The sequence below is a fragment of the Aythya ferina genome (assembly GCF_964211825.1).
Source record: "Aythya ferina genome assembly, contig: HAP1_SCAFFOLD_193, whole genome shotgun sequence".
In the NCBI taxonomy this organism is placed as follows: Eukaryota; Metazoa; Chordata; class Aves; order Anseriformes; family Anatidae; genus Aythya; species Aythya ferina.
Window position 1 is genome coordinate 110821 of NW_028181340.1, and position 22736 is coordinate 133556.

The window sequence follows — 22736 nt, forward strand, 5'->3', positions numbered from 1 at the left end:
TCTGCCCTGAAGGAGGCTGTGTCTTGCGAAGAACACCCACAGGAACAGATTCTGGGCCGGACCTGTAGCCCATTGAGAGGGGACCACGCAACAGGAGCAGGTGACCTGGCAGGAGCTGCTGCCAGTGGGGGACCCTGATTGGAGCAGCTTTCTCCTTATGGATGGACCCTGTGGTATGGACCCATATCTGGAGCAGTTCTTGAAGAGCTGCTGCCTCTGGCAAGCCCACGCAGGATCAGTTTGTGAAGGACTGCATCCTATGGGAGGGACCCCACATTGGAGTAGGGGAAGAGGGTGACCGTGAAGGAGTGGCAGAGATGAAGTTCTATGGACTGACCACAGCCCCTATTCCCCTACGCTGCTCAGGGCAGGATGTAGAGGATGGGTGGATGGGGAGGAGGAAGTTTTGAGTTTGATTTTAGTTCCTCACTGTTCTAGTCTGTCAGTTATCTTCTCTGCCAGTTATCTATCTCTGTCAGTTATCTGCCAGGATCTTGCCTCTGTTTCTCACTTCTCTAGATTGTTAGTAACAAGCAATAAATCTTACTGTCTCCCTACTCTGAGTCTGTTCTGCCCGTGATGATAATTGCTGAGTGATTTCCCTGCCCTTATCTCAACCCTTGAACCCTTTTCATTGTATTTTTCTCCCCCTTTTACTTTGAGGGAGGGAGGGAGACAGCAGCTGTGGTGGAGCTCAGCTGCCCTCCTGAGTAAAACCACCACAGTGAGAGGGTGAGTGAATGGCTGAGTGGTGCTTAGCTGCCGCCCAGGTAAAACCACTACAGTGGGAAACTGGGAAACGGGATGGAGAAGGAGGGACTCTTGTTATGAAGATGTCTGTCCTCCCAAACAACTACTATGCGTATTGAGGCCCTGCGTCAGGGATGTGGCTGAACATCAGTCATTGATGGGAAGTAGAGAATAGTTTTTCTCTTTCTGTGCTTCCGCGTGGCCTTTGCTTGTGTTTTTTTGTTTTGTTTTGTTGTTTTTTTTTTGGTTGTGTTGTTTTGTTTTTCTCTTTCTTTTCCCTTTAATTAAATTATCTTTATCTCAACCCATAATCTCAACCCATAAGCCTTTTTTCTTTCTTTTTTTTTTTTTCTTTCAGGCATACTTTCCTCTCCCCCCTCTTCTGAGGAGGAGAGGAAGTGAGAGAGTGGTTGTGGTGGAGTTCAGCTGCCCAGCGAGGAAAAACCACCACAGTATGTGATATGTTCATCTTGCAGACAGCTAAAGCACTGTGAATCACACATTCAACACTCTGCAAAAGAAAACCTAAAAACAAGTCTAATCCTTTGGGTCAGGCAAGATTCCACAATGCTGAGTGAGAATTATCTTCAAAGGATTTCCACAAAGAAGATGGAGCCAGGCTCTTCTCAGTGGTGCCCAGAGCCAGGACAAGAGTCAATGGGCACAACCCAGAACACAAGAGGCTCCATCTGAACATCAGAAAGCACATTTTTACTGTGTGGTTGACTGAGCACTGGCACAAGTGTCCCAGAGAGGTTGTGGAGAAGCGTGCCACAGCAGTCACATCTTGCAGTGATCATGGATAAGGCCTTGTGGGAATACCTCAAAGTGCTCATAGCTATGTCCATGACACAGCAGGTGTTGGAAAGGAACTCCTGAAGGGACTGGGGCTGATGGAAAAGGTCATGTCAGAGCAGGTACACACTGAAGTGGTTGTGGATATGTCCACAACACAGAAGGTAGAATGTGGTTCATGAATAAGGCCAGGCCAGAACTAGTACACCTCTAAGGGACTGTGACCAATGGACAAGCCCAGGCTGGAGCAGGGGTGAGGTGAGGAGTTCATTGCAATGTTAAGTCCCAAGCGGACCAAAGGGATATTCCATACCATATGACATCATGCTCATCAATAAAAGATGGGGGGAAAGAAGAAGGAAGGAGGGATGTTTGGAGTAATGACTTTGTCTTCCCAAGAAACCATTACGTGTGATGGAGCCCTGCTTTCCTGGAAATGGCTGAACATCTGCCTTCTGATAGGAAGTAGTGAATGAATTCCTTCTTTTACTTTGCTTACTTTGCTTCACTTTACTTTGCTTCACTCAAGCTATCTCAACCCATTTCTATCTTTTGCACTTAAAATTCTCTTCCTTCCATCCTCTGCTGGTGTGTGTGTGTGTGTGGGGGGGGGGGGGGGGGGGCAGCTATGTGGTGCTTAGCTTTTTACTGGGGTTAAACCACAACAAAGTTTCTTCCAGAAACCTCACAAAAAGACATACAGAGGAATTAGCTATCAAAGTTTTTCATGCTGTGAAAGTATTCTTCATATCTCTCTCTGTCTCTGAAGCACTTTGGGAGGAGTTAAAAGCAATTACATGGTCATTCCAGTTAGAAAGCCTTGCCAAAACTGATCCTAAAAGACTGAGGTATTCCTGATTCCACACTTATAATCATGGAATCATAGAATGGTTTGTGTTGGAAGACACCTTAAAGATCATCTAGTTCCAACCTCCCTGCCATGGGTAGGGATACCTCCCACTAGACCAAGTTGCTCAAAGCCCCATCAAACCTGGCCTTGAAAACTGCCAGGGATGGGGCATTAACAGCTTCTCTGGACAACTTGTTCCAGTGTCTCACCACCCTCATAGTAAAGAACTTTTTCCTTATATCTAATCTAAATCTACACTCTTCAAGTTGAAAGCCATTACACCTCGTCCTATCATTACCTCTCTGATAAAGAGTCCCTCTCTTGCTTTTTTGTACACCCCCTTTAGGTGCTGGAAGACTGCTATAAGGTCTCCCCAAAACCTTCTCTCCTCTAGGCTGAACAACCCCAACTCCTTCAGCCTGTCTTCATAGGAGAGGTGTTCCAACCTCATGGCCCTCATCTGGACTCACTCTAATAGAACAGACAGCTTCATAGAATCATTAAGGTTGGAAAAGACCTCCAAGATCATCTGGTCCAACCATCACCCTACTACCAATGTCACCCACTAAACCATGTCCCTAAGCACCACGTCCAACCTCGCCTTGAACACCCCCAGGGATAGTGACACCACCACTTCCATGGGCAACCCCTTCCAATGCCTGACTACTTATTGTACAGAGCAATAAGGTCTCCCCTAGACCTCCTCCAGACTAAACAACCCCATTTCCCTCAGACGCTCCTCATAAGACTTTTGTTCCAGGCCCTTCACCAGCTTTGTAACCCTTCTCTGGACACGCTCCAAGGCCTTGATGTCCTTTTTGTAGTGAGGGACCCAAAAATGAACACAGTACTCAAGGTGCGGCCTCACCACAGCAGAGTACAGGGGAACGATCACTGCCCTGGTCCTGCTGGCTACACTATTCCTGATACAAGCCAGGATGCCATTGGCCTTCTTGGCCACCTGGGCACGCTGCTGGCTCATGTTCAAGCGAGCATCAATCGGCACCCCCCAGAGCCTTTTCCTCTGCACAGCTTTCAAGCCACTCTGCCCCAAGCCTGTAGCATTGCATGGGGTTGTTGTGACCAAAGTGCAGGACCCAGCACTTAGCCATGTTGAACCTCATCCCATTGGCCTCTGCCCATTGATCCAACCTGTCCAGGTCCCTCTGCAGGACCTTCCTACCCTCTGGCAGATTGACCTTTCCCCCAAACCTGGTATTGTCTGCAAACTTACTGAGGGTGCACTCAATAATGAAATCATGACGATTACTGTGGGTAGTATTAAAATGTCTAAACTGCAAAAGGACATAGATGGTACTCTGTTGTTCCAATTTACACCCAACAATCTCCCCCCTCTGAAGGAAGACAGATGATGGATGATAGATGATGGAAAGTGGCCCAGCAATCACATCCGCCAGCTCCCTCAGCACCCTCGGGTGGATCCCCTCTGGCCCCAAGGACTTGTGACAGTCCAGGTGGAGCAGCAGGTCTCTAACTTCTTCCACCTGAACTGGAGGGGGGGTGGTTCTTCTGCTTTTCCTTATCCTCAATAGTCATGTTCCCCCCTGAGTCCAGCAAAGGATGGAGCTTCTCCTTGGCCCTCCTCTTGCTGTTAATATATTTATAAAAACATTTTTTGTAATCCTTAACCATAGTGGCCAGGTTGAGCTCATACTGGGCTTTAGCCTTCCTGATTTTTTTCTCTGCATGTGCTGGCAACTTCCTTGTACTCTCCCCAGGTTGCCTGTCCCTTCTTCCACCAGACACTCTTTTTCTCCCAGACACTCAGCAAAAGTTCCCTGTTCAGTCACATGGGTCTTCTTCCCTGCTGGCTCATCTTACAGTACATGGGGACAACCTGCTCCTGTGCCTTTAAAACTTCCTTCTTGAGGAACATCCAGCCTTCCTGGACCCTGCTGCCCATCAGCCCTGGCTCCCAAGGGACCCTCCCTACCAGTGTCCTGAACAATTAAGAGGTCCATGACCTTCTTGTGTTGGGGATCCCAGAGCTGATACAGTACTCCAGGTAGGGTTTCATGAGAGCAGAGGGGGAAAATCACCTCCCTCGATCTGATGGTCATGCTTCTTTTGATGCAGCCCGATATGGTTGGCTTTCTGGGCTGCAAGCACACGTTGCTGGCTCATGTTGAGCTTCTTATCAACCAACATCCCCAAGTCCTTCTCCTCAGAGCTAGTCTCAATCCATTCTCCACCCAGCTTCTATTTGTGCTTGGGATTGCCCTGGCCCAGGTGCAGGACCTTGCACTTGGCCTTGCTGCATGGGCCCTCCAGGGCTTTGCCCCTTGAGACTCTACCAAGCTGTTGTGGTTTAACCTGGCCAGCAGCTAAGCACCACACAGCTGCTGGCTCACCCTCCCCCCTCCCTCTCTCAGACTGGGGAGAGAATCAGAAAGAAATGAAAGCCTGTGGGTTGAGATAAAGACAGTTTATTAGGACAGAAAAGAAAGGAAAATAATAATAATAACAACAACAACAACTTACTGAGGGTGCACTTGATCCCCTCATCCAGATCATCGATAAAGTTATTAAAGAGGACTGGCCCCAGTACCGAGCCCTGGGGAATGCCACTAGTGGGCCCGGCTATCCAGCCAGTTTTTAATCCAACGAAGTGTACGCCAGTCCAAGCCATGAGCAGTTTCTTGAGGAGAATGCTGTGGGAAGCGGTGTCAAAAGCCTTGCTGAAGTCAAGGTAGACCACATCCACAGCCTTTCCCTCATCCAACAAGCGCATCACTTTGTCATGGAAGGAGATCAGGTTCGTCAAGCAGGACCTGCCTTTCATAAAGCCATGCTGACTGGGCCTGATCATCTGGTTGCCCTGCAAGTGCCGCGTGATGACACTCAAGATAATCTGCTCCATGAGCTTCCCTGGCACTGAGATCAAACTGACAGGCCTATAGTTTCCTGGGTCTACCCTCCGGCCCTTCTTGTAGATGGGCATCACGTTTGCTAGCCATCAGTCGACTGGGACCTGCCCCGATAGCCAGGACTGTTGATAAATGATGGTAAGCGGCTTGGCCAGCTCCTCCGCCAGTTTTCTCAGTATCCTCAGGTGGATCCCATCCGGCCCCATCAACTTGTGCACATCCAAGTGCCGTAGCAGGTCGCCAACCATTTCCTCAGGGATAGTGAGGGCCACATTCTGCTCCCCATCCCCTTCCACCAGTTCAGGGTAGCTTCCTGGATAGCTTCCAGGAAGTTATCTTCTCATCCTAATCCAAAACATAGCACCCTACAAGCTACTAGGAGGAAAATTAACTCTATCCTAGACGAAACTGGGACACAAGCAGATCCCTGAGGAGGCCAAAGTCTGCTCTCCTGAAGTCCAGGGTAGTGAGCTTGCTATTCTCCCTCCTCGGTGCTCTCAGGATCACAAACTGCACCATTTCATGGTTACTGCAGCCAGCACTGCCCTTGAGCTTCACATTCCCCACCAGCCCCTCCTTGTTGGTGAGAATGAGGGCCAGCACAGGACCTCTCCTCGTTGGCTCCTCTGTCACTTGGAGAAAGAAGTCATCATTAGTGCATTCCAGGATTGCCTGTGCCCTGGTGTGCTGTCCCTCCAACAGATATTGTTGCCTGTAACAAGTTCAGATTCATTATCTGTTGTGCAATACACCAATTTGCACACTAGGTTGAGATATTGGTTATTTCAGAATTGCACAATCTGGGTAGCATGTGGTTTCCTGGTAAGCTGGCACACCTAAAGATTTTTCGCACCACACTTTATACAATCTCTTATCACTACATTTACATGTTAGTACAGTCCTCTAACTTCTAATTGGTTACATAGTTAGCATACTGCTGACATGACAGAATCATTTTGTGCATCCTCAGAGGAGAAGGGGTCTCTCAGCCTAGGGACGTGTTTTTTACTATTATAATGAGGATAGTTCACAGACAGTTCACATTAGAATACTCTTGTCTTTGTTTTCTAGCCAATTATTCTTAACAAGTTTATTAGTTGCACACTAAATGGCATATGTGTCAGATGTTTCCCTATTTTTTAAATGTTTATTTATTTATTTTTAAAGACAGAACACTCTAGGACCTGGTTTAGAATTCACTGAACGTGAAAGTCAAGTTCTCTAATATGCATTTTACCAAGAGCAAATAAAAGGAGAACTTAGGCTGCTTCCCTCCCCTGCTTCCAAGCCCCAGCAGCCTGAAGCAGCATGCATACATGATTTGAAGGCACCATGGAACAAAACCCTTCAGGAATACCAGGTTCGAGAGACCAGGCTGAATGGCTAGAGCAAGTAGAAGAGGACCAGGTCACAGAATACTTAAGCAAACTGGACATTTGCAAGTCCATGGACCCTGATAGGATGTACCCACAAGTGCTGAGGGAGCTGGCAAATGTGATTGCAAGGAAACTTTCTATATGTTTTGCTTGATCATGGAAACTGAGAGAAGTGCTCAAAGACTGGAGGAAAGCAAATGTCCCTCCTAGGGCAAGAAGGAAGACACAGGGATCTACAGGCCCATCAGACTCACCTCGATCCCTAGGAAGGTGATGGAGCAGCTAATCCTGGTGTGGAATAATTGCTGGAGGTGACTCATTGAGACTAAAGGTATGTCAACATCTTAAGAGAAGGTTCAGCGTTGAGGAAACTTCCAGGGTGAGTTGCGGCAGATATGCAAGGAATCTGTTCCATGATAGTTCCCTCAGCAACTCAACCTGCAACCTTAGATTTTGGCAACACCAGGGAAGCTTGGTGTGCTGACTCTGAGAGAAATAGCACAGAGGGTGGAGCAGAGTGAAGACACCGCAGCCACACTCTGTGATATCGCTGCACGGATGGAGAACTTGATGGTACTATGGAACTGACAGATTGCATGGCCAGCTCTGAGCAGAACTGATAATAAAATCATGTCCTCTGAGTAAACTTTTCTCATTATAATCGCATTATAAAGCCAAAATATACCTTCATCCCAAAGGCTACCCGCCTCCAAGGTGCGACCACCCCTCACTGAGCATGCGCTCTGAATTTCTCTGAGCCTATACCTTTAAAGCAAAAGCCAGAAAATTTTATATCAATCATAATGAAGATACGTATGACTAGGGTCACTCCAGCTCCACCTAAAAATTAGAAAATAGTAATGGATCAGGAGAGGAAAAAGTTTAAGGAAGATACCATTGCAGACAAGTCGGGAGGACATTGCTGACCTTGGGGAATGAAGGTTGAACCTTGGTACACACTGAATCTCCCATAGGGATGCCTGTTCGGTGAGATTCAAACCCTCGATTATACTGAGTGCTTCCCTGGGAAACCTAACATTCTCTATATAGTTGTTTCATAAGTTAACTTTTTTGTAGTTGGTTGTGTTAGTCATATTCTTGGTATTTGCACGTGCTTTGCAGACAGTGTATTTATCACTGGCAATCCAAAAGAACCTGTACTCCTGTTTCTTCAATAAACTACACCAGTCATTAATCTAGTGATTAGTCATTAATCAACTGAAGGTGTATTGCGCTATTTGTGCATCTGTGATCATGGAAATAATATAAATTGAATGAGACCAGACTTTAATGCTGAATTGGGCATCACTCAGAACCTAACACCAGCCACCCCCAGCCCCTCTGATATCTGAGGACAAGCTGGAACGCAAGGGGGTTTAGGTCCTGCCAAACTTCCTTACCCTTTAACAGAACACCTCGCGACCATTTCCAGGCCCATGAAGGACAAGAAAATCACCAGGAGCAGTCAGCATGGATTCACTGAGGGGATATCATGCCTGACCAACCTGATAAGCTTCTACAATGAAATCACCAGCCTGTTGGATGAGGGGGGAGCAGTGGATATTGTCTTGTTGGACTTCAGGAAGGTCTTTGACACTGTCTCCCATAAGATCCTCATAGAGAAGCTGTTGATGTATGGGCTGGATGAGAAGATAGTGAGGTGGATCAAAAACTGTCTCAAGGCACCGACACAGAGGGTAGTGATCAGTGGTGCTAAGTCTAGTTGAATACCAGGAACTAGGAGAGTACCCCAGGGGTCAATACTGGGTCCAGTCTTGTTTAACATCTTCATTAACGATCTGGATGATGGGGCAAAGTGCACCCTCAATAAATCCATGGATGACATGAAACTGGGGGGAGTGGCTGACTCACCAGAGGACTGCACAGCCATCCAGAGGGACCCTGACAGGCTGGAAAGGTAAGCTGACAAAAATCTCATACTTCCCCCAAATGAGCGATGCTTGACCACATCCTTGAAGCAGGGCCTCAATGCACGTAGCTGTTGTTCAGAAGGACAGACATTTTCGCAACGAGAGTCCACCCCTCCCCTCTTCTTCCTTTTTCCACCTTTTATTTCTAAGTGTGACATCATATGGTATAGAATATCCCTTTGGTTGGTTTAGGTCAGCTGCCCTGGTGAAGTTCCTTTCTCACTTTTTTGCCCACCCCCTAGGAGGGTTAGAGAGAGTCCTGATGCTGTGCCAGCACTGCTCAGCAGCAGACACAACACTGGTGTGATACCAGTGCTTTTCTAGCTATAAGTGCAGAGCACAGCACTGTATGGGCTGCTGCAGGGAAAGTTAACATCCCAGCCAGACCCAGTACACCTGGTACATGCTGGGTCCAGCCAGCTGAAAAGCAGCTCTGTGGAAAAGGACCTGGGGGTCCTGGTGGGCACCAAGTTGAACATGAGTCAGCAATGTGCCCTTGCTGCCAAGAAGGCTAACAGTATTCTTGGCTGCATTAGGCAAAGTATTGCCAGCAGGTCGAGGGAAGTGATCCTTCTGCTCTACTCAGAATTGGTGAGGCTGCACCTGGAGTGCTGTGTCCAGTTCTGGGGCCCCCAGTACAAGAGGGACATGGACATACTAGAAAGAGTCCAACAAAGGGCCACCAGGATTAACAAGGGACTGGAGCGCCTCTCCTATGAGGAGAGTCTGAGAGAGTTGAGACTGTTCAGCCCAGAAGAGAGTAGGCTCAGGGAGGATCTTAATAAATGTCTACAAAAACCTGAGGGGAAGGTGCAATGAAGACAGAGACAGGCTCTTTTCAGTGGTGCCCAGTGCCAGGACAAGAAGCAATGGGCACAAACTGGAACACAAGAGGTTCTGTCTAAACATCAGGAAGCACTTCTTTACCGTGTGGGTGGCAAAGCACTGGAATAGGTTGCCCAGAGAGGTTGTGGAGTCTCGCTCCTTCAAAAGCCACCTGGACATCGTCCTGGGCAACCTGCTCTAGGTGTCCCTGCTTGAGCAGGGGGGTTTTACCAAATGACCTCCAGAGGTCCCTTCCACCTGTTATATATGTTCATCTGATTCGTGTCAGTATGGAACAGTGCTAGGGCCGCATGGTATGATGAATGTGACCTTTTGTCTTACATACCCTTGTATAACCACAAGTCTAAGAATAACAGAATGGTTAATGTATATAGTTCTTGTACCTTGCAAAGGAATTTGTGTCAGAAAATATTCCTCAAATCTATGAACCTGTTTGCTTTTGTTATTCTGAACTCCTATTTCTAACAGTTACAGCCTTTTTTTTTGTCTTCTTCGAGATTGACTTAACAGAATCACAGAATCACAGAATTTCTAGGTTGGAAGAGACCTCAAGATCATCGAGTCCAACCTCTGACCTAACGCTAGCAGTCCCCACTAAACCATATCCCTAAGCTCTACATCTAAACGTCTTTTGAAGACTTCCAGGGATGGTGACTCCACCACTTCCCTGGGCAGCCTGTTCCAATGCCTCACAACCCTTTCAGTAAAGAAGTTCTTCCTAACATCTAACCTAAAACTCCCCTGGCTCAACTTAAGCCCATTCCCCCTCGTCCTGTCACAAGGCACGTGGGAGAACAGACCAACCCCCACCTCACTACAGCCTCCCTTGAGGTACCTATAAAGAGCGATAAGGTCGCCCCTGAGCCTCCTCTTCTCCAGGCTGAACAAGCCCAGCTCCCTCAGCCGCTCCTCGTAGGACTTGTTCTCCAGGCCCCTCACCAGCTTCGTCGCCCTTCTCTGGACCCGCTCAAGCACCTCCATGTCCTTCTTGTAGCGAGGGGCCCAAAACTGAACACAGTACTCGAGGTGCGGCCTCACCAGAGCCGAGTACAGGGGGACAATCACCTCCCTAGCCCTGCTGGTCACACTGTTCCTGATACAAGCCAGGATGCTGTTGGCCTTCTTGGCCACCTGAACACACACTGCTAGCTCATATTCAGCCGACTATCCACCATCACTCCCAGGTCCTTCTCTGCCTGGCAGCTCTCCAACCATTCCTCTCCCAGCCTGTAGCTCTGCTTGGGGTTATTACGCCCCAGGTGCAGGAACCGGCACTTGGCCTTGTTGAACTTCATGCAGTTGACCTCAGCCCATTGGTCCAGCCTATCCAGATCCTCCTGCAGAGCTTTCCTACTCTCAAGCAGATCGACACATGCACCTAACTTGGTGTCATCTGCGAACTTACTGAGGGTGCACTCAATGCCCTCGTCCAGATCATTGATGAAGATATTAAAGAAGACTGGCCCCAGCACCGAGCCCTGGGGGACGCCACTAGTGACTGGCCTCCAACTGGACTTGGCTCCATTCACCACGACTCTTTGGGCCCGGCTATCCAGCCAGTTTCTAACCCAAAGAAGCGTGCACCAGTCCAAGCCAAGAGCAGCCAGTTTCTTGAGGAGAATGCTGTGGGAGACGGTGTCAAAAGCCTTGCTGAAGTCAAGGTAGACCACATCCACAGCCTTTCCCTCGTCCACCCAGCGCGTCACTTTGTCATGGAAGGAGATCAGGTTCGTCAAGCAGGATCTGCCTTTCATAAACCCATGCTGACTGGGCCTGATCACCTGCTTGCCCTGCAAGTGCTATAACACTGCTATAGGTGTGACTGTCCCTGTGAATGGCTGGTGAGGAATGTTTTAATTACTGGTGAAGTGTCAATAAGAAAGCTATTTGTGTTTGTATGAAGTCTTTGATGTCTGGGGGTTTCAGAGCAACTGATAACAACTAGTGACTGTTATGGGATACTATGCAAGCCTCTGATATCTGGCCAGGTGGCCAAGAGATTAAGGAGAGAAAAAAAAGAAGCTGAAGGGCGGCTAGGAGACAAAACTTGCAGGGGGCGCTGTGTAAGCTTGACATGCTGCCAAGGAGTACAAAGGGGAAGGACAAGAAAAAAACTTGGAGGAAGACTACGAGCCTTCAGCATGAAAGAGACCCCCAGAGGGACCACTGGAGACTGATGTACATGCTCCAGTAGGAGGGACTGGACCCCGGAAGCTAATTATAATAACCTATTTTTTTTAGAAGTAGTAACGAATATGTATCAGCCTAGGAGTATAAAAATCAGCTACTTGATGTGGCTGGTGTGCGTCCTGGTGGAGCGGAGACTCCCGGTGCACCCAGCGCTGTTTGCTTACCTCTATTCCTTTAATAAATCCTATTTTTTATTTAATCCTACTTTGGGACTGAGCGAATTTATAACACGCCCTAAACAATTCTGTGATTCTATGATTAGACAACCAATACAGGCCCACAGAAAATAATAATCACCTTTCTTTAGTTCTCTCTCAGACAGTAACGTCACTACCATAAATGTGACATAAGTATGAGGCTGTTATCTATCTAAGCATCACTGATTCACAGTTATTAACAAAACAATGCTTTGTACTGCTATGAAGATAATTGCAGCTTGCAATACAACAGTGTTATACACTATAGTATATACAAACCTAGTGAAGACAAACATTGTGTTCACTTAATTCAGCAGTACAAAACTACCCCTGAAGCTCTGACATATTTTTTATTGTTTTTGAGATGCCAATATTTTTTTCAATACAAGAAAGAAAAAAATAGTATAGCTGTGTCGTCAAAAGAACAGCCGAAGTCATGACATAAACCAATACGGTTAGATCATGCTCTCCTTATTACACGAATAGACTGATTCTTATAGCAATCTAGCAGGGGCAGATAGCGTCTCACAAAAGATTATTGGTCAAAAGCACTCAGACAAACAACAACAAGAAAACAATCCCACCTGCAAGAAAACAACCCCCTTGTGGTTAGCAGTCACGTAGATCCCGTCCTTGAAGGAAGTGCCAGCTGCTTGCAACAATATTTTTAATTCCTCAACAGGGCGATAAGGGAACATCATTATGGCAACTCCTCATAGTCGTCCTGGTAGCTTGGTTTGCTCAGCTGCAGCAAGTCATGGCCTCCTTGCTGTTTCAAAAATTCCTCAACCATTCCCCCTTTTTCTTTTTGAGCAAACCAAGCCTGATGTAACAGTTTTGCAAGTAACTTTTTAACCACATTTATCACAATACAACATGCAGTGATAATTAACACCACAATAAACAGAAGCCTTAATCCCTCTTTGATTAATCCCTGTAACCATCCAGGCATCGTCCCAAACAAGTCAGTGAGCCATTGATCGAAAGGACTAATATTGTGTTGAATCTTTCCCATGTGCTCCTTCAAGAAAGTAATGGATTTGTGAATTGACTCACTGTGTTCAGAAAGGTTCATATAGCACATACCCTCAAAGTCCTCACACCCATGTCCTTGAGCCAAAAGCAAAAAGTCAATAGCATCTCGATTCTGTAAAAGTGCATGTCACAGATTATTTTGATCTAGTAACATCTCAAGTATTTCTGTCGTGGCATTAGCTTGCTTCTCGGCCCAGCATGTCAATTTTTCTAAATTATTAAGCGCGTCCGCAGCTGCTGCTCCTGGCATGAAAAGTGCTAATGCCGCTCTAGCCGCAACCCCAAGCAACTCCACATTATCATTGCAATCTGGTGTGAGCGATGCCCGTTTATGTCTAGTGATCTTACGCAACTGTGACAAGCTAGGAGCAAATATAGTAAGTTTACCTAAGTAACGTGGACCTCCGATAGCATTTGCATTATACCTTGCCAGACCCTATCCCTGCAAATAAGAAAAACATCAGGAGGTAGTGCCATAGCTGTACAATTATTCCAAATGCTATAGTTGTTACCCCTTGTCTCCGCGCCATAGGCCCCCAAACCCTGCCTAGCAGTGTCATTGCAACCACAGGTGTTATTTGTATTTCTGTACCTGTATGGGCCTTCTGAAGTCACATTTGTCCACCCCACCCTATTAGATTGTGTTTTTTGAAATGATTCAGTTTTTGCTGTAAATTTCCGAACACAAAACATGTTTGAGTCCAGTTCTGTGATGTGTTCCAGATCCTCTGAGACCCAAGTAACTGTAACTCTTGTGGATCCCAGGGCAACGAGACATTAAGCGAATTTATCAATTTCGCTGAACACGCAGCTACAGATGAGGCACTGCAGCAATTGTTGGTAGCATACTGGCCAAACTCAGAAGGGTCATACACAAATATACCTATGAGGCAAGTCCTGAATGGATCCGTGGACGATGCCACGGACAGACAAAATTCTGATATACCAGTCTGATTAGCCCATGTCACCCACAGATTTCGTCGCGGCTCGAACTTTGTCATGAGCGCAAGCCCTGATGGCAGTATTAGAATCACCATCAGCAACTTCCCACTTGCTGCACCTGCATCAGTGTACACAGTACAGCCCACCACTGGTCGGGATGAGAGTCGTGGTACTACCTGCCATTTATATGATCTTATAACGTGCTAGAGAGGCCCCTTTGGAGTTCGGGAATGTACCAATCGTGGGTAACCTAACACAGCTTCTTGTAGCAGTATGGACTGCTGTAAACACCATTCCAAATGATTCCGAGCCATCGGCAGACTAATGTCTCTTGGTTCCTGCCCGCTGATCTCAATACTCCGAGAGCAACCCTTACGTACTAACTCCGTGATAGCTTCCGCCGATGTTTGAACACTCGTTTTTGGCTGAATCGGCAGGAAAATCCACTCTAGGACTCAAAAATCCTGTCCTATCATTCTGCTCTTGCTATCTCCTGTTTCACTTATGCTATTCCTATTACCAGTGCTGTTAACGTCAGTGGCATCTTCCTGATACTGTTTCTGTCTTTGTCTCCCCTTACTCTCCCCCTTTTCTTTTTGCCACTGACCAAGCACCGCAAATGGATGAGACACGATTGCTAACTAGTAAGGAGAGTGCAACTTCTGTTATATGTCTGCAAGCAGCGCCAGCTGCAACCTTAGAAACTATTTGTGAAGGAGCCTGCCGTTGCTCATTGGTTAATTTAACCTCCTGCTCTGCACTTCTTCCTCACAATAAAGGTAATAATATAGCTAAGTCGTCATTAGTAATCCCTACAATGTGCTGAACCCACTGAATATTACCCAGGAATGTTTGTACATCTGTCAAATTATGTAACACCGTAGATATATCAGCTTTCTGTGGACGAATGGTAGAGTCTGATATTTTCCATCCTAAGTATAGCCATGGCAGTTTCCGTTGAACTTTCTTTGGGGCTATCTTCAACCCTTTTGCTTCCAGCGTATTCTGAATAAACTTTAAATCTCAATCCTGGAAGCATTCTGGCCTACAAAACAGAATGTCATCCATATAATGGTAAATAATTACATCACACCATGCCGTCCGAATTGGTTCTAATGCCCAGGCCACATATAATTGACATAATGTAGAGGAATTCTTCATACCCTGTGGAAGCACTAGCCATTCATAGCGCTTTGCCAGGGCCTGTTTGTTAATGGAGGGTACCATAAAAGCAAATCTCTGGCAGTCCTTTACAGCCTGTGTCACCACAGCTGCTTGCCTGGACTGATCAGCTCTCTCTACCCTTTCCAACGTATCCTCTACCAGTGTGGTTCTCAGCAGTGTAACTAAGATGTTTTGAGTGTTTGGGTTTGCATTATCAAACACAAGCATTTTAAACATACTGCTTTTAGACTCCACTGTTAGATCAGGATGATCAGCAATTGCTGCCCACAACCGATCGATAAATTTAGCATATGGTTCCTCAGCGGCCTGTTGTACTGATGCGAATGGAGGTGCTTTCTTTACCCCTGGGAGACTAAGAAGAGCCCTCAGTGCGAGCTGTGCAGCTGTTTGGTGAATAATCACAAGGAACTGCAACTGAATCTGGGTATTGAGATAAGGACCCGTCCCTGTTAACATCTCTGCAGTAACCCCATACAGAGGGTCCCCCGGATGCCGCAGTCGACCCGCTTCCCCCTGTGGAAACTGCAACCATTCCCTTTCAAAAAATAACAATTGCGAAGGAGTTAACAATAAGCGCGCCAAGTTTTGGCAAAGTGGACACATTAGGTCTGCCTGGAAAATCCACTGAACTATCTGTCGAGCTGCCTCAGATTGCAAACTGTAGTCGGTAACCATTTTTGAGCTCATTGTAAAAGCTTCCAATCATGTGGCTGCTACGACCTGGTGCCTTGAGCAGGGTCGACAATAATAGGACAGGCTAAAGATGCAGTGTTCCACTGTCCTTCTATGATGGCATCGCGTATCACACCGGATCACCTGTCCCTCATTGGTGGTGATGTTGTTGTAGCCACGGATAATGAGGGACGCGGCTCCAGGGGGGCAGACGAGAGAGGACGCTCCTCCGAATCCATAATTTTTAAGTACTCCAACTTTTCTAATAATTCTTGGAACAGATCCTCCACTGAAGGTCGATTCTCAGAAGCTGCTGCTGCACCTCTCATTGGCAAAGCATCCTAAGTGAATTTATTGCTGCCTGGCAGCAGCGCGGATGCTGGCAGCGCAGCTTTGTCAAGATTTTCCGGTGCGGGGGGTGGGGAGGGCAACCCCCACTCCCCATCAGCACTCTGCTCCAACAGTCCCATAGTTATTTCTGCTGCTGATTCCTTTATTGAAGAGGTCATACCCCGAACTGGGGTGGGTGTGGGAGCCGACGATAAGAATTGTACCGGCCACATTCCTGAGGTCTTAGGTTTTGCACCAGGCATTCTGTCGGTCCCAGGCGGTACTGCGAGAGCTTGCGCCATCGCCATCACCACCTGCTGCTCGGCTTTCATACCACACAGCGCATTAATCACTGTCCCCCACGTCCCACTTTCTTCTTTATCCAGCTTTCCACTTGAGATGGCTTTACCCCATAAGCAATCTCCTACCTCCCGCCACTCTTCTGGGCTAAACATTAGAGGGATTTCCTTCAGAAAACCCTCCTTCTGGGCCCAATGCACCAAGTCCTTTATCTTCTTTACATTGCAAGATACACCTCTCTTAGAGAGAATACTAGAGAAGCTGGATAGCTGCTTCCTCCTCCATGGTTACCCTGGACGAGCTGCAGGGTCGCGATCCCCACCCCTCTACTGTGTGCCAACTTGTCTCCCGTCTTCACTGATGCCTCTGATCTCCTGTAGAAGTTTTGAACTCTGGCTCAATCTCCGATGTCCCACGTCTCATCTCATCAGTGTTCCGCATCCCTCCGCGTCTCTCTGCGTTTCACAGTGTTCAGGCGCCATTTGTTGCAGGAAGGACGGCCGAAGTCATGACATACACCAATATGGTTAGATCATGCTCTCTCTATTACCCGAATAGCCTGACTCTTATAGCAAATTTAGCAGGGGCGGATAGCGTTTCAGTTGGGCAATAAGGGAACATCGTCATGGCAACTCCTCGTAGTCATCCTGGTAGCTTGGTTTGCTCAGCTGCAGCAAGTCATGGCCTCCTTGCTGTTTCAAAAATTCTTCAACATGACCCAAACTGGCCAAAGGGGTATTCCAAACCATCCGAAATCATGCTAAACAATATATAGGGGTGGCTAGCCGGGACTGGGGGGCCAGCTGCTCGAGGATAGGCTGGGCATCTGTCAGTGGGTGGTGAGCAATTGTATTGTGCATCACTTGTTTTGTACATATTATTATTATTATTATTTTATTTTCTGTCCTAATAAACTGTTTCTATCTCAACCCACATGCTTCAGTTTTCTCCTTTCTGTCCCCCATCCCAGAGAGGGAGGGGGGAGGGTGAGTGAATAGCTGCGTGGTGTTTAGTTGCTGGCTGGGTTAAACCACAACAGTCCTTAAACCACATGGGGCACTAAGGGTTGAGATAACGACAGATCTGACTAGAGTGTGTTAAAACAAGATTCTCATAAGCATTACATCAGTTTAATATTTACTAATCAAAATGATGATTTTTCTGAACTCAAGTCTGCTGTGCCTGTTTTCTAAATTGAGTTATATAGCACATTAGTGTCTGTGTTCACTGTTGTGTTGCTTATCACTTCATACAAATGAGCTCGTGATGGAGGGGTGGACCTGAGCATGGACACTATAGCATAGGGTATTCATGACTGTGAAACATGTGCTGTAATCAAGGAAGCCCAGTGGTTAAAGCCTCTTTGGTATGGAGGACGATGGCTGAAATATAAATATGGAGAGGCCTGGCAGATTGATTCCATCACACTCCCTCAAACCCGCATCAGCAAGTGCCACGTACTTACCATGGTGGAAGCAACCACCGGGTGTCTGGAAACATATCCTGTGCCCCATGCCACCACCCAGAACACTATCCTGGGCCTTGAAAAGCAAGTCTCATGGAGACATGGCACCCCAGAAAGAATTGAGTCAGACAATGGGACTCATTTCCAAAACAACCTTATGGACACTTGGGCCAAAGAACATGGTATTGAGTGGGTGTATCACATCCCCTATCATGCACCAGACTCCGGGAAAGTTGAACGATACAACGGACTGTTAAAGACTACACCAAATGCAATGGGTGCTGGGACATTCAAAAATTGGGATACACATTTGGCAAAGGCCACCTGGTTAGTCAATACTAGGGGATCTGCCAACTGAGCCGCACCTGCCCAATCAATCCTGTTACCTACTGTAGAAAGGGATAAAGTTCCTGTAGTGCATGTAAGAAACATGCTGGGGAAGACAGTGTGGGCTACTCCTGCCTCAGGAAAAGGCAAACCTATTTGTGGGATTGCTTTTGCTCAGGGACCTGGATGCACTTGGTGGGTAATGCAAAAGAATGGAGAGGTCCGGTGTGTACCTCAAGGGGATTTAATACTGGGTGAGAATAGCCCATGAGTTGAATTGTATTATGTTAATTATTATCTAATACTGTATGTCAGCACTATCATGATTGCTATATGTCAATGTTCTATTAATAGTATCACTGTAACAGCCACACAGATAATGATGAATGAGTTTTGATAGAATTGGACAAGCACAGAGATGTGATAGAACGAGAACAGGCTTCAACGTGTGATGATCCAGCACCACACACCATCTCTTCTGCCCTGAAAGACTGCTGTGACAGATGATCCCGAGGTCAGTCACGGACTATGCAAACTCAGTGGACATTCTATGTACCACTGATGAAAATGATGATTAATTGGAATGTATTGGAAAGGGTATAACCTGAGCTTGACATAAATGGTATGGAATAAGGGGTGGATAGATGTCCTGGTTTCAGCTAGGATAGAGTTAATTTTCCTCCTAGTAGCTGGTAGGGCTATGACATGCTGATGTTTTAATTGTTGCAAAGCAGTGCTTACACCAAGCCAAGGACTTTTCAGTTTCTTGCTCTGTCCTGCCAGTGGGCAGGCTGGGAGTGCAGCAGGAGCTGGGAGGGGACAGACACAGGACAGCTGACCCAAACTGGCCAAAGGGGTATTCCATATCATCTGATGTCATGCTAAACAATGCATAGGGGTGGGTAGCCAGGGTGGGGGGGCCGGCTGCTTGGGGATAGGCTGGGCATCGGTCAGCGGGTGGTGAGCAATTGCATTGTGCATCACTTGTTTTGTACACGTTATTATTAGTAGTACTATTATCATTATTATTTTTCTTTTCTGTTCTAATAAACCATCTTTATCTCAACTCACAGGCTTCATTTTCCTGATTCTCTCCCCCATCCCAGAGAGGAAGGGGGGAGGGTGAGAGAACGGCTGTGTGGCATTTAGCTTCCGGACGGGTTAAACTACAACATACTCCCCCCAAAGCATCTGTGGGCACCGATAAGCCCACTCCAGAGCAAGTACACCTCAAAGAATCTGTGGTCATGGAGAAGTTTGTGCCACAGCAGGTACACCTTGCAGTCTCTGTGAATAAGACTACAACACAGCAGGTGTCTGAAGGGACAATCCCCAAAGGATTGTTATGACACACGGAGCCCAAAGTCATGGACTAAAACTCATACATTTTAGAAGGATGGCCCATAGACTAAGGGAATTATATCTGTGTGTATATATCAGAAGACAGGAAAGGTAATGTTGATTAATTGGGATGTATTGGAAAGTGTAGGACCTGAGCGTGATGTAAATGTTATGGAATAAGTGGTAGATACTGTCCTGGTTTCAGCTGGGATAGAGTTAATTTTCTTCCTAGGAAAAAAAAAATAAATAAAAAACATGGGGAGTTGGCAGGGGGACAGGGACACAGACATCAGGGCTGCTGCTGCTTGGGGATTGGCAAGCAATTGTATTGTGCATCACTTGCTTTGTATATTTTTATTGTCATTATTATTTTCCCTTCCTTTTCTGTCCTATTAAACTGTCTTTATTTCAACCCACGAGTTTTACCTTTTTTCCCAATTCTTTCCCCTATCCCACTGTGGAGGGAGTGGGTGAACATCTGTGTGGTGCTTAGCTGCCTGCCCTGTTAAACCACAACATGACACAAATTTAAAGGCTCATTAAAGTATACTGGGTAGAAAAAAAGGTTTTAGCAGACAAAAGACCATTGATTAAAGCATCTGGATTCTTGTGCATCAAGACAGACATTTCCATGTCAAAGTTCATTGTTTGTATCCACCTTAAAATTGTGAGTAGGAAATATAGTGGTGAAAAGTATAAAGTTTTGAAACATTTAGAAACCAGTAAAATGTACTTCTAATACACCTCTTACCAAATTACTCCATTTCCTTCAAATCTCTTTACTGAAAGGACGAAAGAGCTGAAACATTACTAAGCATACAGAGAACTGCAGCCTATTTTTAATGATTTACAGTATTATTAAACACAGTAAGTTTTTAAAACTATTTGCTTAGTACAAGTTTGGTATGCTACCATTGAATTTTAATCATCGTATTATTGAGGCATCAACTAGCAAAATGTAAAGTTATCCATCACGTACATTCATTGCAACAAGTTCTACCATATTTGACTATTCAGATTACATCCCCTGTATTCTTAGAGCAAAGGCAGCATCAGCCATGCTCAGCATAATCAACTAGAAAAATATGAAGTTTGCACATATCCATGCTACAGAATTTCATAAGAAGACATGGTTTCACCTGCTACTCCAGTAAGAAACAGCACCCACTCTTAAAGTACTTATTTCACCAACATAAAAATCAATTACATTGCACATTTTCTAATTATTAGAATCATCTAATCAAAGGAAAGCTTCACAAAGAACAAAATCAAACTACACTACTAAATCAAAACATCACATTTTAACTGCTGTACCATCTCATGTCTGTGTCATCTTCTCCCTCCCCCATCCACTAGATGACAAGATCTCACAGATAAGAGCCAAGGCCCTCCTTTGCTCCTAACCATTCCTATCTCCAGGCTTAGAAACATTTTCAGACTGGTAAGAGGAGTTCACAGAGTCCCTCACAAAAAGCAGAAAATTGGCCTCATTATGACTGTTTTCTTAGCATCCAGGGCCAGTTTATGATCTCAGTATCCCATGACCTGTGCATTCTACACTGTCTGATGTCTGGCCTTATCACATAGGACAAGAAAGAAATTCAAAAATATAGTGCTTTAATTCTAGAGATATTGTAATATTATTCTGAAGATAGTTTCTGTAAAGTATTTCTGCTTTCAAACAGAATCAAATATAATGATTATAAAATATAATGCTCATTATAAATATAATGAGCAATTGTAATCAAATATACAACTTTAAAATTGTCCTATAAATATAATTTCCCAGTATTACCCAATGCATACTTTTCAAGTCCCCTTATTTCCAGTAATAAACGAACAAAATAAATGTTATTTAAAAAAAAAAAAAAAAAGGAAACAAACTTTAGTGCTGTTCTCCTTCCTCTCCTCCCCACTTCCCATACCGCTTGTTGCAGGGGTGTTTTTTCGCACTGTTTTGGTACTTGGACTAAAAGCTGTGCCACTCCCATATCGACTTCTGGGAAGCGACGTGCGCACACACCACCATCTTTCAGGGGCTCCCTGGGAGCGAAGCTAGGAACCCTGGCCCCAGCAGCTCCCCGTACCCGGCTAGGAACCTGATGAACGGAGGAGACACCCTCCCTGCACACCCCTAGCCGTGCCCTCACGGATCATGATCTACAGAAAACACAACAGGCAGTAGTAAGAAGGGGGCTGAAGCCGCTCCCACGGCTCTGCACTAGGAAGGGCTTCATCACGCCACCTTTCAGGGGTGGGTAAGGACGCCAGACCCTGGGCAAAGGCGGGGAGAAGGTAAGTGAGCCCCCCGGCCCAGCGGGGACAAATACATGCCGATACCCCCACCTGAGGGAGAGGGAGGGGGCGTGGGCGGTTGGCACCGAAGTGGCTCTACGGCAGGCTCCCCGCGGTCAGGTGGCAGCTGCCTCGACCGTGAAAGCACCTCCCGCCGGAGCGCCCGTGCTCGAGTACCCACCAGGCCTCTTCGTTGGTGGAGATGGGAGCCCCGGCCTGATCCTTCAGAGCAGCAGGAGAGAAGTGGATGGGGCTGACAACCCTCATCCAGCTGACCTCTAATGGGGGATGGGAGGGCGGGAACCCGATGTAGAGAGGGGAGCCAAGAGGCCGCTAGACATAGGCTGCGGTGAATGGGAGAAGCGCCTTACCTTGCTGAGCACCCCGCAGAGCTCAACAGGCAGCCCAAGTTCAGTCTCGGGGTCCCCTTCAGAGCCTGAGGAATTCCAACTCTGATTGTCCGACATGGAGACCTAAGCCGCAGCCACTGCCGAGCAAGGAAGAGTCGAGCAGCTCCCGCCCAAAGCAGACTCAGTCTCCTCCTACCGAAGGGAAGGGAGTGGCGGCTGGGGGCTAACCCGAGCGACATAGCTCTGCTCGCGCCTGCCAGTAACCGTCTGGCATCAAGACACAGAGACCTGAGCTTTCCTCTCAACATAACTCCGTGGCCTCAGCCTACAGCAAGAGCTACAATGTAGAGATGGCGAAGGGTGTGTGAGTGCGTGCTTGCCTACCACACACGCCACTCAGAACAGAGTGAAAGCTAGTACCATCATCATCTTACAAAAAGCTCCATCCCTCAGCCTCCTTCCTGGCCATGCGCTGTCTGCTGGGAGTTGTAGTTTTCCACAGAGTTTCTGGTCCCACCCCGGCCATCCAAACTAAATTAATTGTTCAGCATGATGTCAGATAGTATGGAATACCCCTTTGGCCAGTTTGGGTCAGCTGTCCTGGGTCTGTCCCCTCTCTCTCCCAGATCCACCTGCACCCCTAGCCTGCCCACTAGCAAGACAGAGTGAGA

At 46.7% G+C, this 22736-nt stretch overlaps 1 protein-coding gene across 6 annotated transcripts in view; it reads right to left on the reverse strand.

Moving 5' to 3' along the window:
* The window catches only part of LOC311428922 (ceramide transfer protein-like), a 109650-nt gene extending 87423 nt beyond the window's left edge, over positions 1 to 22227 (reverse strand). For all 6 annotated transcript variants that reach the window (XM_084540135.1, XM_084540134.1, XM_084540137.1 and 3 more), the window contains exon 1: positions 22087 to 22227. In XM_084540135.1, the coding sequence (XP_084396261.1) occupies positions 22087 to 22182 (96 nt within the window). In that variant the 5' untranslated portion in view covers positions 22183 to 22227. The remainder of the gene's footprint in view (positions 1 to 22086) is intronic.
* Between the last annotated feature and the right edge of the window lie 509 nt (positions 22228 to 22736).